The sequence below is a fragment of the Plecotus auritus genome (genome assembly GCF_963455305.1).
Source record: "Plecotus auritus genome assembly, chromosome: 2".
NCBI classification, from domain to species: domain Eukaryota; kingdom Metazoa; phylum Chordata; class Mammalia; order Chiroptera; family Vespertilionidae; genus Plecotus; species Plecotus auritus.
The window spans coordinates 45,163,413-45,179,228 of NC_137771.1; the positions used below are offsets into that span (position 1 = coordinate 45,163,413).

General features: G+C 47.9%; 1 protein-coding gene across 2 annotated transcripts in view; it reads right to left on the reverse strand.

The window, feature by feature from the left end:
• Window positions 1-15,816, reverse strand: part of KANK4 (KN motif and ankyrin repeat domains 4) — a 68,564-nt gene that overhangs the window by 17,596 nt on the left and 35,152 nt on the right. For both annotated transcript variants that reach the window (XM_080656950.1, XM_080656951.1), the window contains exons 2-4: window positions 12,292-12,379; window positions 2,200-4,113; window positions 787-898 (exon numbers count right to left, since the gene is read on the reverse strand). In XM_080656950.1, coding sequence (XP_080513076.1) covers window positions 787-898; window positions 2,200-4,113; window positions 12,292-12,307 — 2,042 coding nt within the window. In that variant the 5' untranslated portion in view covers window positions 12,308-12,379. The remainder of the gene's footprint in view (window positions 1-786; window positions 899-2,199; window positions 4,114-12,291; window positions 12,380-15,816) is intronic.

The window sequence follows — 15,816 nt, forward strand, 5'->3', positions numbered from 1 at the left end:
CTCCTAGTCTGACCCAAATAAACAGGGATTCCTACCACTTCCGGGCAGCCTCTTAGACCCCCCACTGGCTGGGCTGGGTGCCCCTCCTTTGGGTTTCCATAGCAGCCTACGCTTCCTTCTTTATTAGAACTCATCTCATCATATCAACATCTCTTTATTTCCTGTGTTATCTTTGCCCAGGCCCACACTGTGAGCTAAAGGCAGGGGCCACGATTTATTTGACATTTTTATACCCACCACCTAAGACATTGTTGGCATTTCAGAAATGCTTATTGAATAACTTATTTAGAAAATATTCTAAACAGTGATTTACTCTCTGGAATATATACGGTATAGTTTATGTTCTAAGTCAACAGACATTGTTTGTTTTTCTTCCTCCTAAAAAATGTTGGTTTGGTTTGCCGTAAGTTAGTCAAAGAAAGAAAAAATATCAAATGGCTGAAATTTAAAGTTCAACAAATTAAGAGTTTGTCCTAGTTTCAGTGTTGTGGTTCAGATTACATGTCTTTGGTAAGGGCCCACGTGCCCCTCAACTCCCAGAATCCACCTGGAATTCTGGCCCCGGGGACACCAAAGCTAAAACATATTAAAAGCACAGGATCCAACAGACCACAGCTGGCAAGGAGCCAAACACATGCAACCCCGAGATGGAGTTTTAAAGGGCCATTGAGAGTAATTCTCTTGAAGAAGAATGAAAACCAGATGCTTTCCCCTAGGAAAAGAGAGCTGAGACGACAGAGGGTAGGCAGTGTGGGGGGCAGTCTGGGCTTCACGAGCGATGCTTACCCACCGTTAACCCCAACAAACTGAAGGTTCTTTTTGGTCCCATTACCTCCTGCACGGAAGCCATAGTCTTTCTTTTTCATTATGGATTTAAGGCTGGTCGACGGGGAGAGCTCTAGGCAGACACAACAGCACAGGTTAGAATGATCTTGGAGATGCCCCCGGATGCAGCAAAACCGAGACTCTTGCTTTGAGGGGATCCAGAGTGAAGGTGTGTGAAGGGGGAGAAAGGGACAGGGAACTAGATGATGTCAATCATATATGTTGAGGGTCTTGGAGGAGGCCTAGCCTTCTGGTGAGTGCCAGCTGAAGTGTCCCTGGTCACAAAGCCCCTCTGTGTGGTTGACAGTGGGAGCACTCTTTAGAAAGAGCCATGTGGTGTGGGTGCCATTGTTGTCTATGTCTTACAGCTGGGAAGTCCGAGGCTCAGCCTTGCTCAGCAAATGGCAGAAAAGGAGGCAGTCCGTTAGTTCTAAGAACAGAAGTTAGTTCACGTGACTCCTGGTCCCACCTCTGCTCCCACCTCGGCCAGTTGACACCGTGATGTGGGAGAGGCATGGGAGACACATGAGCAAGAGCACAAGTCTTCTTTGGCTGTGCTCAAAGGTAGACGAGGCATTTCCTAATGGGCAAGATTAGAACTAGCATGAAGTAATGAGAAAGCAGGCAATTTGCAATCTGTGGCAGGAAGCAGACTCGCATGCTGCTCATTGAGCAAAGCAAAATATGGTTCCACTTTACTCAACAGTGTATGGTCTGTTACAAGAGGAAGTGCCGCTCAGCCAAAGGGTCAACATGCGTCACTCAACCTCTCTCTCTCTCTCTCTCTCTCTCTCTCTCTCTCTCTCTCTCTCTCACACACACACACACACACACACACACACACACACACACACAATGTTCAGATCTCAATATAACATTCCTGCAAAATTAGGCCAGAGAAAACCTCTAATGTATAAGAACCAGAGAGGATCTCAGGAAACAATGAAGGGAGGCTGAGGTTTAGAGCACACACAACCAGGGCCACTGTCCACCCCAGACCTTGCCTTTGTGCCATGCAAATGAGATATAGGCACCCCTCTGGGTGGACACAGTGCTGAAGGCTTGGCAAGTGAAGAGGTGGCGAGTGGGCTGGATTTAAGCTCCTATGTACCACCCCCCCCACCCCCGGCTGGCATCTCTGTGCCCTGTACTATATCTGAACAGCTGTACATGCTTCAGTCAATCCTAACCTCAGAGCAAGGACACGAACAGGGGCACAGAGCCTCCACTGTTACATAGGTCAGTTTTTATTACACTAGGTTCCTAGAGGTGCTTAAATCTTTTAAAAACATATGCATGCAATTAAAGCCCCTTTCCCCTTTGGCTTGTCCCATTAAGGAGAAATAGTTCCCTGTCTCAGGCACCAGTATTTACCCATTGGTGGTGGAGAGGAGGAGGGGGCCGGGGACTCCTTCTGGGCTGGAGCCTGGGCAGAGTAGGCAGACAGCAGCAGGTTGAGGGAGCTCAGGAGCTGGCGCTGGATGCTGCTGAGCTTGGAGGCGGGCTGCTTGATGGCACTGGCCAGCTCCGGGTACCCGTGCTCCAGGCAGCTCCACTGCTCCTGCAGGAGCTCCTGGATCTTCTTAACGTATTGCCCGATAGTGGCATCTGTGGGTGAGCTGGGTGGCCTTCCCGGGCCCTCCTTTCCTGGGAGCTCTGAACTGGCCTCCTCCTTCCCTGCTGAGGGAGCCTTTATGTCTCTGCTCCATGAAGAGTCTCCTGCTCCCCCGACCTGAGGGTCTTCCTCCAGCTCAGAGCTTGCTTCTTCGATCCTGAGCTCAGTGGAGAGGCAGCTATGTAAAGAAGAGGTGAGGACCATCTCGGGGTCCTGTGGCAGTGACAGCTGGGATGGTGGCACAAATTCTGCTGGGCTCTGATCCCCCTGTTTATGACTGTCCTGCCCACACAGGTCATTCTCCTCTCCTCGGGCCCCCCAACTTTCAGATTCCGTGCTGCTCAGAAGGTTAACACCAATACTCTTGTCACAAGACTCCCTGGTTAGGAGTCCCCGGAGAGGCTCAGTGTTGACCATGACATCCACTTGGCCCTGAGTGTCTTTGGTCTTCTCATGGCTAAGCTTTTCTGCCAGTTGAGCGACTGTGCACTCCAGCTCTTGAATCCTCTGCCTCTTAGCCTTGATTTCCTCCTCCTGTTGCTGGAGGGCAGCTCTGACCTGGGCCAGCTCCTCTGTTTTTTCAGACAACTCCCCCTCCAGGGCCAGGAGCTGCTGCCTCAGGCTGGAGATGCTGCCAGGATCTGCGGGGGCAAGGCCCAGGCTTTCCTCTGTGACCCGGATGCCAATGCTTCTCACATCCACCTCCACAGGAGGCGGGGGCGGGATCTCACTGATGTTGAGATCGATTTCTTCGAGGGGGAGCTCAGTCTCAGGGATGGGTGATGGCAGAGGTGGAGGGCTTGGTGTCAGGCAGCCAGGGCTGAACACCACCTCTGCTCCTCTGGGGTGAAGTTCGTCTTGTGCATCCTCTGAAACTACAAGCTCATTCTGGGATGCGAAGGGAGGCCTTGGGAGAGACAGGTGCTGTGGGACCTCTTCTGCACCCTGAGGAGGCTCAGCCCTCTCCCGAACCAGCTCCGGAATCCCCGGCACCAGGTCTCGAAACACTCTGCCTTTGGGTTGGGTTGCTGCTCCTGGCGTGGAGTCGTGAACACCCACAAATCCTTCTGCAGGGCCAAAGGTGCCGTCACAGATGCTGCCTTCAGCCTCAAGTGGAGGGAGGGCGGGAGGTGCAGGGGGCCCTGCGTTCAGGCTGGGGTCCTCCGAGGCCCTGTTCTGCAGCAGGGTGGCTGGCATGCTGGATGCTCTCAAAAGCTGGGGCCGTCCACTCCCGGAGGTCAGCTCCGGGTCCCGGGGGGCAGCGGCCTCCAGCTGCCTGGCAGCCTCTGCCAGCAGGGCCTTCCTGTGGTAGCTCCCCTCACTCCCACCCGCGGAGGCTTGGGGGTGCTCACCAAGTGGCAGAGACGGGGTTCGCTCCTCGGTCCCCAGCGACACCTTCCTGGACAGCGCTGGGGACCAGGTTTGGTGGGAAAGAGCAGTCTGCAAGCGAGCCCCGCTGTCGGGAAGGCTGAAGTTTCGGGGCAAAGTGCTAAACTTGGCCTGCTTGGCCCTCCTGTGGATAGGAATCCTCTTGATGGTGTTTCCCTTCTCAATGTCATCCACATACTTGAGGAAGTCCAGGTCTAAATGGAAGCCATATGGGGTCTCCACGGAGTAGGGGAGGCTCTTGGGAGGGCCTTTCTCATCGTCCCCCTGAGAGGGCTGGGCTTTGGCTGGAAGACATAAGGCAAGTAAAAAAGGAAGCACAACGTTAATAAGAATCACAGGTGGTGAGGGCTGATATCTATGATTTTGACTTCTCCTGCATGTTCCAGCCTCTAAATTATGCTGCATTGCTCACAGTCTTTTGGCTGTGCTAAGAAACCATGTTATTAAATCAATGTGTACTTAGCCAAAGTCTGCAAGGAAATACGTAAGGAAATAGTTTCCAATTTGCAGTAGGTCAACTCAGTTACTACGGTGGAATCTGCCTGCAGACCGGCAAAATAAAATGGTCTCCCACTGTTTTACTGGGTTTGAGTCATGTAATTGCTGAACTAAAGCGGCCAGGAATTTGCCATATCAGGGTGCTAATTGGCAATTATGAATATGGAAAGTTTCAAAGGATGAGCTATATAATTGTCTCAACATTAAAGAACCTTGCATTGTTCAGATAGGTACTAGTAAACCTTGATAAAGGCAGAGACATCAGAGTTAGCCTTCTACATTATTTAACCTTCCTCTCAGACGCCCGAGCCTCTAGGTGAAGATCAGAGAGCTTGGGAACACGTAATCATGCACAGCCCGTACTTCTTTTCATCTGAAAACTTCTTAGTGCTTAACAAACATGAACTTCACTTTCAAAAATTCATGCCAAGTAAGGAATACCACATTTTTTTTTTTCACAGACTGGAAAACAGGCGGTGAGGGAAAAGGGGACATATAATGTCAAAAGGGACATTGGCATACATCCTCCAAGAGATGGGGAACTCATGACTTTTCAGGGTAGCCCAAACTCTCAGGGGACATCAGACAGTTCTCCATCACACCACGGCAACACTGATTTGTTTATATTTTTAGAGAGAGAGGAAGGAAGAAAGAGAGAGAAACATCAATGAGAGAGAAGCATCCATACGCTGCCTCCTGCATGTCCCCTGCTAGGGGGGTCAAGCCTGCAATCCAGGCATGTGCCCTAACCAGGAATCAAACAGGTGACCTCTTGGTACATGGGATGATGCTCAACCAACTGAGCCATACTGGCTGGACCATCACTAATTTTCTTGACTCCAACAGAAGTCTCTGAGAACAAGTCAGTCTTTCAAGTATTTGAATCCATAGGGGCTTGTTCCCAAGTAGCTCTTTCTTTAGGTGAAACAGCCTTTGTCCTTTTGATGTTGCTCATGTGACACCCTTTATTATCTCTGTGACATTCTGCTAAACATGCTCTGAAATGCTGAGTTCAGGACAGGACATTGGTGGAGAGCACAGAGGCCAAGAATACGTACTCTAGAACCTGGTCTATATTTCAGCTCTGTGGCCTTGGGGAAAATACCTAGCCTCCCTGTGTCTCATCATCTGTAAGATGGGAATAATTGGCAAATGACATTATTGTGAGGACTGATTAATGAATATCCATGAAGTGCTTAGAATAATACCTAGCACAGGCTAAATATTCAATACATGCTCAATATTGTAGTTATCTTTGTGGAAGCCTCAGATATAGAGGAGTGAAGCCCCATAATGGAGGCTGGTTTGCTGGGTACACAAAAGGAGCTCTGTAGATTCTTCATGACTGACTGACTGCTTAGGTCTAAGAGTAATAGGCCCTGAGGGCAAAATTATAAAATAGCAATAATTCAATTCACTTACCTCAATCACTATTTATTGAGCACCTACATGTTGGTTGCTAAGCTAAATCCTAAGGACACAGAGATGAATCAGGTATAGCCCTGCCCTCAAAAAAAATGTGTGGTCATGGAGATAGAAACAGCAATAAGTACAACACAGTGTGACAAGAATGGTGATAGATGCATAATCATGGAACAGTCTTCCTTCCTAACTTATTTGCCCAGGTTTTCTGGAATAATTTTCTTGGACTTAGAGGTTAATTCTTCTTTGGTAGAAAAGGGATAAATTTACAAAAGTGACATATGACTGGTGTTAAATGAACAAATAGCAATTTTCCAGAACAAGAGGTGGAAGACATTGTAGCTGTTTATCTCCAAGAAGGTCATTGTCATTTTCTACCCTCTCTAGACAGGCAAGAAAAACCCACACTGAGAGGTGAGGTCTATTTCTCCACCCCATTTAAATCTGGGATGGCCTGCTGGGGGGTGGGAGAAGGTGGAAATGATGCTGACAGAATTCCAGGGCTAGGTCATATGAGGCCTGTAAGTTCTGCCTGGGTCTCTTAGAATGTACTCTCAGTGAAAATCAAATGCCATGTAAGGAGTCCAACTTCCCTGAGATGGCCATGCTGTGAGGAAGCCCAAGTAGCCCTACAGAGAGGTCACATGGAGACAAGGAGGGAGATACCTAGCCAGCCTGAGCTGGTCCAGCCAGCCTGGCCCAGGTGCCAGGCAGGAATAAAAAGGCCAGCAGATAACTCTGGCCTCAGCCATCATCTGATTTCAATAACAGGGGGACCCCAAATGAAAACCACTCAGCTGAACCTGTGTTAATAATACATGATTGCTTTAAGCCACTAAGTTTTGGGTGGTTTGTTATGCAGCGATAGATAGCCAGGGCAGATTCTACATATATGTCAGAGAATGTGCAAAGGCATGGAGATGCAAAAGTTCACAGTAATTCGGGGTTCTGTAAATGCAGTTGATATGGCTGTAACTTAAAGTGTGGTTGAAAAGGATGAGAAGTAGAAAAAGACAAACTTGGGAAGATCGGTAAGAGCCAGATCATGAAGTAACTAGTATGCATGTCAACAAAGAGCATTCTCACAGAGGAGGAGATGAAACACAAACCAGAGGCCTGAAGACAGTTGGGAAACTGCTGACATGATCAAGGTGAGAAGAGGTAAGGCAATGGAGGGAAAGGGCAGGTTAAAGAAAAGGTGCAAATGATGTTGTTACCCGGGGCACATTTTGAGTTGCTTTTCCCCTAAGGGAGATGACATATTGCCGGGAACCAATTCCAGCAAGTAATAATTACAAGCATTCTGTCAAAAGAAAAGGTTGATGGGACTTGGGAGGCTCAACAAGGGTGAGCCACATATGTAGTTTACCTGTAAACTACATGGCACTTCCCCCAAACCTGAATAGGATTGTTAACTGCCAGACAGCTCAGGGCATTTTATTGCCTCCTGTTGGCCAAACACCTGAACAGCTGTAGCTACTCCCTAAACTGACAATGCTTCTGTTACCCTACCCTTTGAAATGTATATCTCCGCCAAAACCGGTTTGGCTCAGTGGATAGAGCGTCGGCCTGCGGACTCAAGGGTCCCGGGTTCGATTCCGGTCAAGGGCATGTACCTTGGTTGCGGGCACATCCCCAGTGGGGGGTGTGCAGGAGGCGGCTGATCGATGTTTCTCTCTCATCGATGTTTCTAACTCTCTATCCCTCTCCCTTCCTCTCTGTAAAAAATCAATAAAATATATTTAAAAAAAAAAAAAGAAAAAAAGAAATGTATATCTCCACCTGCCTTAGGACAAATTGTGTTTAATAAATACCACGGGGTCCTAGACAAGGGAGTCTTTAGCTCCTTTAGCTGGAGATCCTCTGACCCCCAATGCCTTTCAAAATTATCTTTCGTCTTTGGACTCCTCTTTAATCATCTACGCGCAGCCCCTTTCTCCAGAATGCTGAACCCTTTGTAAGGCTGGGACAAGAACCCCGGCAACATATGGGGGCTGAGCTCTTCCCACTTGCCTGTCTGACTTCTCCTTCTGGCAGGGGCCACATGCTTGTCAGGTGGCCCTCTGTGCTTGGGGAAGTACAGTTATCTCCACAGAACTAAAGGAAGCCAATAGACACGTGAAGGCTGTACGCATGAACACTGACACGCCTATCAGTCTCAATGCTACGCAAAGCTGCAGGGCCTGTGGGTAATTACATCACAACCACAGCAGGGAACAGAATAAAGCATCGGTGCAGATACCCGGGATGGTTCTCATTCCAGAGCTTCTCTGGCAGACATCTAGACTCCAGGCAGATAAGGAGTAAACATGACTCCAGCCCAAAAAGCTCCAAACAAGTTCACATTTACCAACACAATTGTTTACCAACCTGCTTTCCCCCAAAGAGGCACACTGGTAGATTCAGTCAATGAGAGCAATTGCTCCCGATTAGCTTTACAAGCTCCACCCTCAGGCATCTTGGTGCACTCAGCAGCTCCTGGGTTACAGGGACAGGCCCAATCAAAGAGGAGATATTTGTCTAAAGTTAAGTGGAGAGCAGATTTATGGCCCAGACGGCAAAGAACTCTCCTTTAAAAAAAGAGGTTGCATTATTTATCTTCTTTTTGCCTCAAATAAATAGAAATGCACTAATTCACCCAGTGGCCTCTGGGAGCAGCTCCAGAGCACAAACACAATAATAGTTTCAAATTGGAAACAGAAGATTCAAAGGCAAAATCTTCCTTACGGGAGGCGGAGGGGAACCAAGGAGTCTGTGAGACTGAGCAGCTATCCAGGATGACAGGTTTAATAGGTGCTTCCCTAAGTTAGCACTCTGGGCCATCACTAGGACACACACACACACACACACACACACACACACACACACACACCGTGATCCCTTGTGCTGCTGTGCCTGCCACCTGCCACTCTGAGTGCCTTCTCTTTCTCCCAGTGCAAGAGGAATGCCGGACCTTGAATGAGGGAGCTCGATCTGATACTCTGGGAAACCTATGCTCACATTAAGCTTTGCTCCTCTTAATTCTACCTGGTGACAGGTATGCAGGAGCTCAGAATTCTGGGCATTTGACCTGAGTAAGAATTAATTAGAAGGACTGTCTCTGCTCAAAATGAATTTCAGATCAAATAAACCAACACATAGCCAAACTGGCTGGATTTGAATCCTGGCTCTGTCATCTCTTGTCTCTGTAATTCTGAGTAAGTTACTTAATTTCCCTATGCCTCAATTTCCCCATTTGTAACATGGCGGCACTAATGCCTACCTTACAGAGTTGTCGTGATCGCTGGCAGTAATTCGGTAGAGAACATGGCACAGGTACTCCACAAAGGGGCCGGAAGGCAAGGATAGTCAGGGGAGGATTGGCTAAAAATGTGCTCTCTCCTCAGAATATTTACCTCTGTCTTAGGACTACAGCCTCAAGAGGGAAAGATAGTCCAAGAAAATAATTCTGAAGAAACTGGAAAAATGAGTCAGGGGAGAAGAAAAAGTAAGACATTTGAAACTCAGAGCTACCTACAAAGCCTACAGAGTCTTGGTCTGAAAGCACACTCAATGACTAGACCCCTGGGAAGGATCTGCAAACACAGTCATGAGCCTCGGAGTTGCACACAGACACGTGAAGGGGCATTAGAAGGGGACAAGGAAAGAAGGGAGGTGCCACAGTAATGACCTTGTGGGACAAAGAGAAGATTGGCAGGTGAGCAAACCAATCAGAGGCATTGAAAGTGAGAAAAGAAAGTCCAAAAGCCTATTCTCAGATTCTGAAGGAAATGGGAAAAACAGAAACTAGAGAGAAAGTGGCCAGAAATACAGATGAAAAGAAGGGGAATTAGATGAGCCACTTCAAAAGGCCGAGACAGCTACGGCATGTTTTCCCTCTTCTGCCTTTATTGTGTGAGATGTGTGTGTCTGAAGGGAGGGGTGCCCTTCTTGAGCTGGCTGTGGTTAATCACGTGGAGAGCAGTAGTTCTCGAGGGTGCTGAGCGGGGACAAATGAGACAGTAAAAATGACAGGCCCCCGGGGCACTCAGGGAATTAGTTGGTGTTCTGTGGGATCACTTCCAGGGATGCACTGAGAAGGCCGCTCTCTGGGGAGAAAGGCAGACTCTTGAAATATATGGTGACTGCATTTGGAAAGAAAGAAGCAGCAGCGCTGGAGCTGCTGTCTGGTCCCTAAGTCCTGCGCCAGTGAGGGGCCAGGTGATTCAAGGGTGAATATAGGTTCTCCTGTTTCCTGACATTTGGTGATCTGGAAAAAGCCTTTCATTAGAAATCAGATTATTGGGACCCAGTTTATGACCCTCTGAAAATTTCCTGGGAGGGGAGGAGGGGAACATTCATCGTGATAAATAGTATTACTCACCAATCTTATATTATCTCATTTAGTCCTTTACCAACCTTGTGGAGTAGGTACTAATACCTGCTTATGGATAGACTATTTGCAAAAATAGCTACAATGATACTCCAGCCTTGGGTACTACCTTCCTACACTAACCCTGAGCCTGGCTTTGTGATTTGCTTTGGCCAATAAGTCAACAGCAAATGTGACATCTGCAGAGATTGAAAATCACTTGCTCATTGGAATCTGTTCTTACTGTGCTTGAAACCATTCTGCCACCATGTGAACAAGCCCCCCCTCCCCATCCCCAGCTAGCCTGCTAGACAAAGAGAGATACTTGTCAAATCACCACCAACGCACCAGGTGATATGGAGTCATATCAACCACCAGGCCTGTGAGTGTGGCTATTCTATACCATGCTGCCAAGTCACCCAGAAGATCACAGACACATGGGCCCAGCAAAGTTCAGCCAAGCTGGCCCTGACAGAATAACAGCCCAGCCAAACCTACGGAGTCTTTTTGAGAAATAATAAATATCTTTAAGTCAATACATTTTTTGAGTGGTTTGATTACACAGCAAAGCTAACAGATACATGAGGAGAATGAGGCTCAGAGACATTAAATGACTTGGAGAATCTCACAGATATGAATTTTACCATTTTGTGCCTCTTTCTTAGGCTCCAAGTTCCTCAACTCTAAAATGATGGCAGTGCCCTGACTGGTTTGGCTCAGTGGATAGAGTCAGCCATGGGCAAACTACGGCCCGCGGGCCGGATCCGGCCCGTTCGGCTGTTCTATCCGGCCCGCAGAGCCGAAAGAGCAGAGGGTTCTCTTGCTCTCCCCTCCACTCCTTTACTTTGAATTTACATTAGTTCACACAAACACTCCATCCATGCTTTTGTTCTGGCCCTCCGGTCCAGTTTAAGAACCCATTGTGGCCCTCAAGTCAAAAAGTTTGCCCACCCCTGGGATAGAGCGTTGGTCTGGGGACTGAAGGGTCCCAGGTTTGATTCCGGCCAAGGGCATGTACCTCAGTTGTGGGTTCGATCCCCAGTGTAGTTCATGTAGGAGGAAGCTGATTGATGTTTCTCTCTCATAAGTGTCTCTAACTATCCCTCTCCCTCCCTCTCCATAAAATCAATCTATATTAATAAAAGGGTAATATGCAAATTGGTCACAATGCCCTCACAGTAACAACCGAAGAGCAGGCTGCATGGGGCGACAAGGCCAGCAGCGGGGTTAGCGAGAGATGACCAAACAACTGACCAGCAGGCTGCGTGGGGTGACCAGGCCAGCAGGGGGGTTAGCTAGGGACGACCAAACGACTGACCAGCAGGCTGTGTGGGGGCTAGCGAGGGACGACCAAACGACTGACCAGCAGGCCTGGCAGAGGGGGGCAGTGAGGGGTGACCAGGTCAGCAGAGGGGGGCAGTGAGGGGCAACCAGGCTGGCAGGGGGGCAGTTGGGGGCGACCAGGCCGGCATGGGGGGGGCAGTTGGGGGTGACCAAGATGGCAGGGAGGCAGTGAGGGGCAACGAGTCTGGCAGAGGGGGGCAGTGAGGGGCAACCAGGCCAGCAGGGGGGGATAGTTGGGGGCAACCAGACCGAGGGGGCAGTTAGGGGGCAATCAGGCTGACAGACAGAGGCAGTTAGGGGTGATCAGGCTGGCAGGGGGGGCAGTTAGGGGTGATCAGGCAGGCAGGTGAGCAGTTAGGAGCCAGCAGTCCCGGATTGTGAGAGGGATGTCTGACTGCAGGTTTCGGCCCAATCCTAGGCAGTTGGACATCCCTCAAGGGGTCCCGGATTGGAGAGAGTGCAGGCTGGGCTGAGGGGTCCCCCTCCCCTCCCCCCCCCCCCCCCCCCCCGTGCACGAATTTTGTGCACCAGGCCTCTAGTAAAAATATATTAAAATAAAATAAAATGAGGACAGTGAATGAGAGCATCCTACTTCCTTCTTGGTGCTTGGAAGAGATGAGAAAACACTCCCAAAATGACACTAGTCATATATAAACATAAGGCCTCATTCCCATTCCCTACCAACTTCGCTTATTCATACTTGAAATAACATGGTTCAGGTCTCCAGGCACCTGCTTGGGGAATGGCTCCTATAGGCCTCCCGTAGGCTATCTCTGGGATGTATAGAAACAATCCCTTTTCAACTCAAATGCTCACATTAAACCAAGGATACAAACAGCCTGCCTACCATTTGTCTTCTCCATCTTAGGAAATGCTGACCGTCAGTCTCTTAGGCACTCTTCATCCGATAAGTCTGTCAAATGTGTTGGACAGTTCTGAAAGAAAGATAGAAAAGGGGAGATTCTCATTAGAGTTAAAATAAGTATGAAGGGAACACAGCACCAAAGAAAGTAACGACCATTCTTGCCTTTGTCCCAGGGGTGCCCATGAGCTCATAGCCCTCCAAGGATGCCCGGATGCACCCTAGATTCCAATCCTGGGAACATTAGCAATGGTTGACACCAAAGGAAGCATTTGGTCCAACCTACTCACTTGGCAGATGAGGAAACTGAGACTCGGAAGTTAATTGCTTGATGCAAGGCCTCTCGGCGGTGTATTAGTGAAGGAGCTGGGACCAGACCCAGGGCTCTGATAACTAGCACGTTGTTCTTTGCATAAGCTGAAATCTATTCACCCCACACCCCACCTCCATCATGGTAAAATCATTATAATCTATTTAATGAAAAAGCTGGAATCAGAGTACCTGCTAATGAACTATGACACCCCAATCAGATTCAAGGCAAAGATGAGATCATTGTAGGTGCTGACTAGGAGCTGATACTTAGAGGTGATTTCCAACCATGGGCCGAACAAGGGCAAGTGCAACCTAGGTGGCCAGAAACCATCAGTCACTATTCAAGCAGCATACTGTCTTGACTCTGAATTAGGGCACCTTGAGGTTTGATCATAAATTTTCCCCAAAGTTTTAATCCATTCCCCAGACTCTTTCTTCAAATGGTAAACAACCTGCCTTCTGTCCCTATTATAATAAATCACCCAGAAAATTGTTTTTTGTGTGTGATTGTAACTCCACACACATCCAAATAATGAATTATCTGTGGCACATCAGCAGTGGAAAGTGGGTTGTTTTAGGAATTTTAATGTGCTCTACAATGCACTCAGACCAGAAAAGTGTACCAGGGATGGAGGAAGGATTGAGGAAAACGGGGAGTGAGAGAAGGAGGAGGATGGCCTCCAGCAACCCAGGATGGAAAAAAGGAGGACAAACAAGTAAACTGGAGAAGAGGGCTGGGAATTATCAGGTGTGCCAAATAAGAGGAAGTCTGAAGTTTGCCTAACAGAAAGTTTCATGCAGCTTCTTTCTTTCTTCCTTCCTTCCTTCCTTCCTTCCTTCCTTCCTTCCTTCCTTCCTTCCTTCCTTTCTTTCTTTCTTTCTTTTTTTCTTTCTCTTAATAGGTTTTTATTGATTTCAGAAAGAGGCAAGGAGAGGGAGACAGATATAAAAACATCAATGATGAGAGAGAATCATTGATCGGCTGCCTCCTGCACGCCCCCTACTGGGGATCGAGCCTGCCAACCCAGTGTATGCCCTAACTGGGAATCGAACTGTGACTTCCTGGTTCATAGGTTGATGCTCAACCATTGAGCCACACTGGCTGGGCCACACACCTTCTTCTATGAGTACTGCTACTGCCTCTGAAGTCTGGCCCTGCACCTGCCTTGGCTCCTCCCAAACATGATCCACACAGCTGCCAGAAGGGCCTTTCCCTAGGCAGGTGGAACAGAGCCCAGAAGGTCAGGCAGGGTTTCTAAAGGCAAACACACTCCTTGCAGAAGGAACAACGACACTGAGCACCTCGCTTAGCTTTGAGGCAAAAAGTACTTAAGTTTGGGGGCAGCGTAGAGCTAGAGTAGAGAAATTAGGGGAAAGGAGGTTCCAAATTGGGGTGAGGGAGGGTCACCCACGTTAGAAAGAAAAACTTCTGTAAAAGCCTAAGTGTTCATCAATAGATGAATGGATAAAGAAAATGTGGCATATATATATAATGGAATATTGTTCAGCCATAAAAAGAAGAAAATCTTGGAGAAACCAAGATGGCGGCATAGGTAAACACTTAAACTGCTGCCTCGCACAACAATTTCAAAACTACAACTAAAAGACAAAATGAACATCATCCAGAACCACAGGAAGGCTGGCTGAGTGGAAATTCTACAACTAGAAGGCAAGAGAAAAGCACACTGAGACTCAGAGGAACTGCGGAAGGCAGAGGAATGGAGGCGTGCATGCAGAGAGGGCTGACAACTGAGTACGTGGCTGGCTTTCTCAATTGGGAGGGAGACAAAAGCTCCCGACAGCTCTGAACTCCAGTTCCGGGTGAGACTCTGGGGACCCAGACTCATTCGGGGAGAAACTGGACTGTCTGGCAGCAGGCGGAACTCGAGGGCGGCTTTCTCTCAGCGGTGCCTGCAGCAATTACCACGGGAAACTGAGACCCAGGGGCCTCTTAGGGCAGGGCTGATGGGAAGCCATTGCTGTCTGCTCTGCCCTGAGACTCCGCCCCAGCCAAGCTGAGCACAGAGGCTTTTGCAAGTCTTGTCTCATACGGGTATCTCCAGCACAGAAGTTCTCCCAGCGTAGACACAGCTGATCCTCACAGCCAATTGGCCTGGAGGTCAAAACGATCAAGGCTTAACTACAACAAGACTGTGCACACAGCCCACAAAGGGGTGCACCAAGAGTGTCCACCTCAGGTAACTGGGGAGGCTGAGCCACTGGGCCCTATAGGACACCTAACACACAAAGCCACTCTATCAACTCAGGGAAGCGCCAAAATGCAGAGACAAAGAAACAGGTCACAAATGAAAGAAATGGAGGAAAGCAAACTATTGGATATAGAGTTCAAAACCACGGTTATAAGGTTCTTCAAGAATTTTCTAGAAAAGGCCGATACATTTAGAGAGACCATCGAGGATATGAAAAAGGACCAACTAGAAATTAAGCATACACTGACTGAAATAAAAAATACTATACAGAGATCTAACAGTAGACTAGAGGATCGCAAGAATCAAGTCAAAGATTTGAAATACAAAGAAGCAAAAAACATTCAACCAGAAAAGCAAAAAGAAAAAAGAATCAAAAAATATGAAGATAGTGTAAGGAGCCTCTGGGACAACTTCAAGCATACCAACATCCGAATTATGGGGGTGCCAGAAGAAGAGAGAGAGCAAGATACTGAAAACCTATTTGAAGAAATAATGACTGAAAACTTCCCCCACTTGGTGAAAGAAATAGACTTACGAGTCCAGGAAGCGCAGAGAACCCCAAATAAAAGGAATCCAAAGAGGACCACACCAAGACACATCATAATTAAAATGCCAAGAGTAAAAGACAAAGAGAGAATATTAAAAGCAGCAAGAGAAAAACAGTTAGTTACCTACAAGGGAGCACCCATACGACTGTCAGCTGATTTCTCAACAGAAACTATGCAGGCCAGATGGGAGTGGCAAGAAATATTCAAAGTGATGAATAGCAATAACCTACAACCAAGATTACTCTACCCAGCAAAGCTATCATTCAGAATTGAAGGGCAGATAAAGAGCTTCACAGATAAGAAAAAGCTAAAGGAGTTCATCACCACTAAACCAGGATTATATGAAATGCTGAAAGGTATTCTTTAAGAAGAGGAAGAAGAAGAAAAAGGTAAAGATAAAAATTATGAACAACAAATACATATCTATCAACAAGTGAATC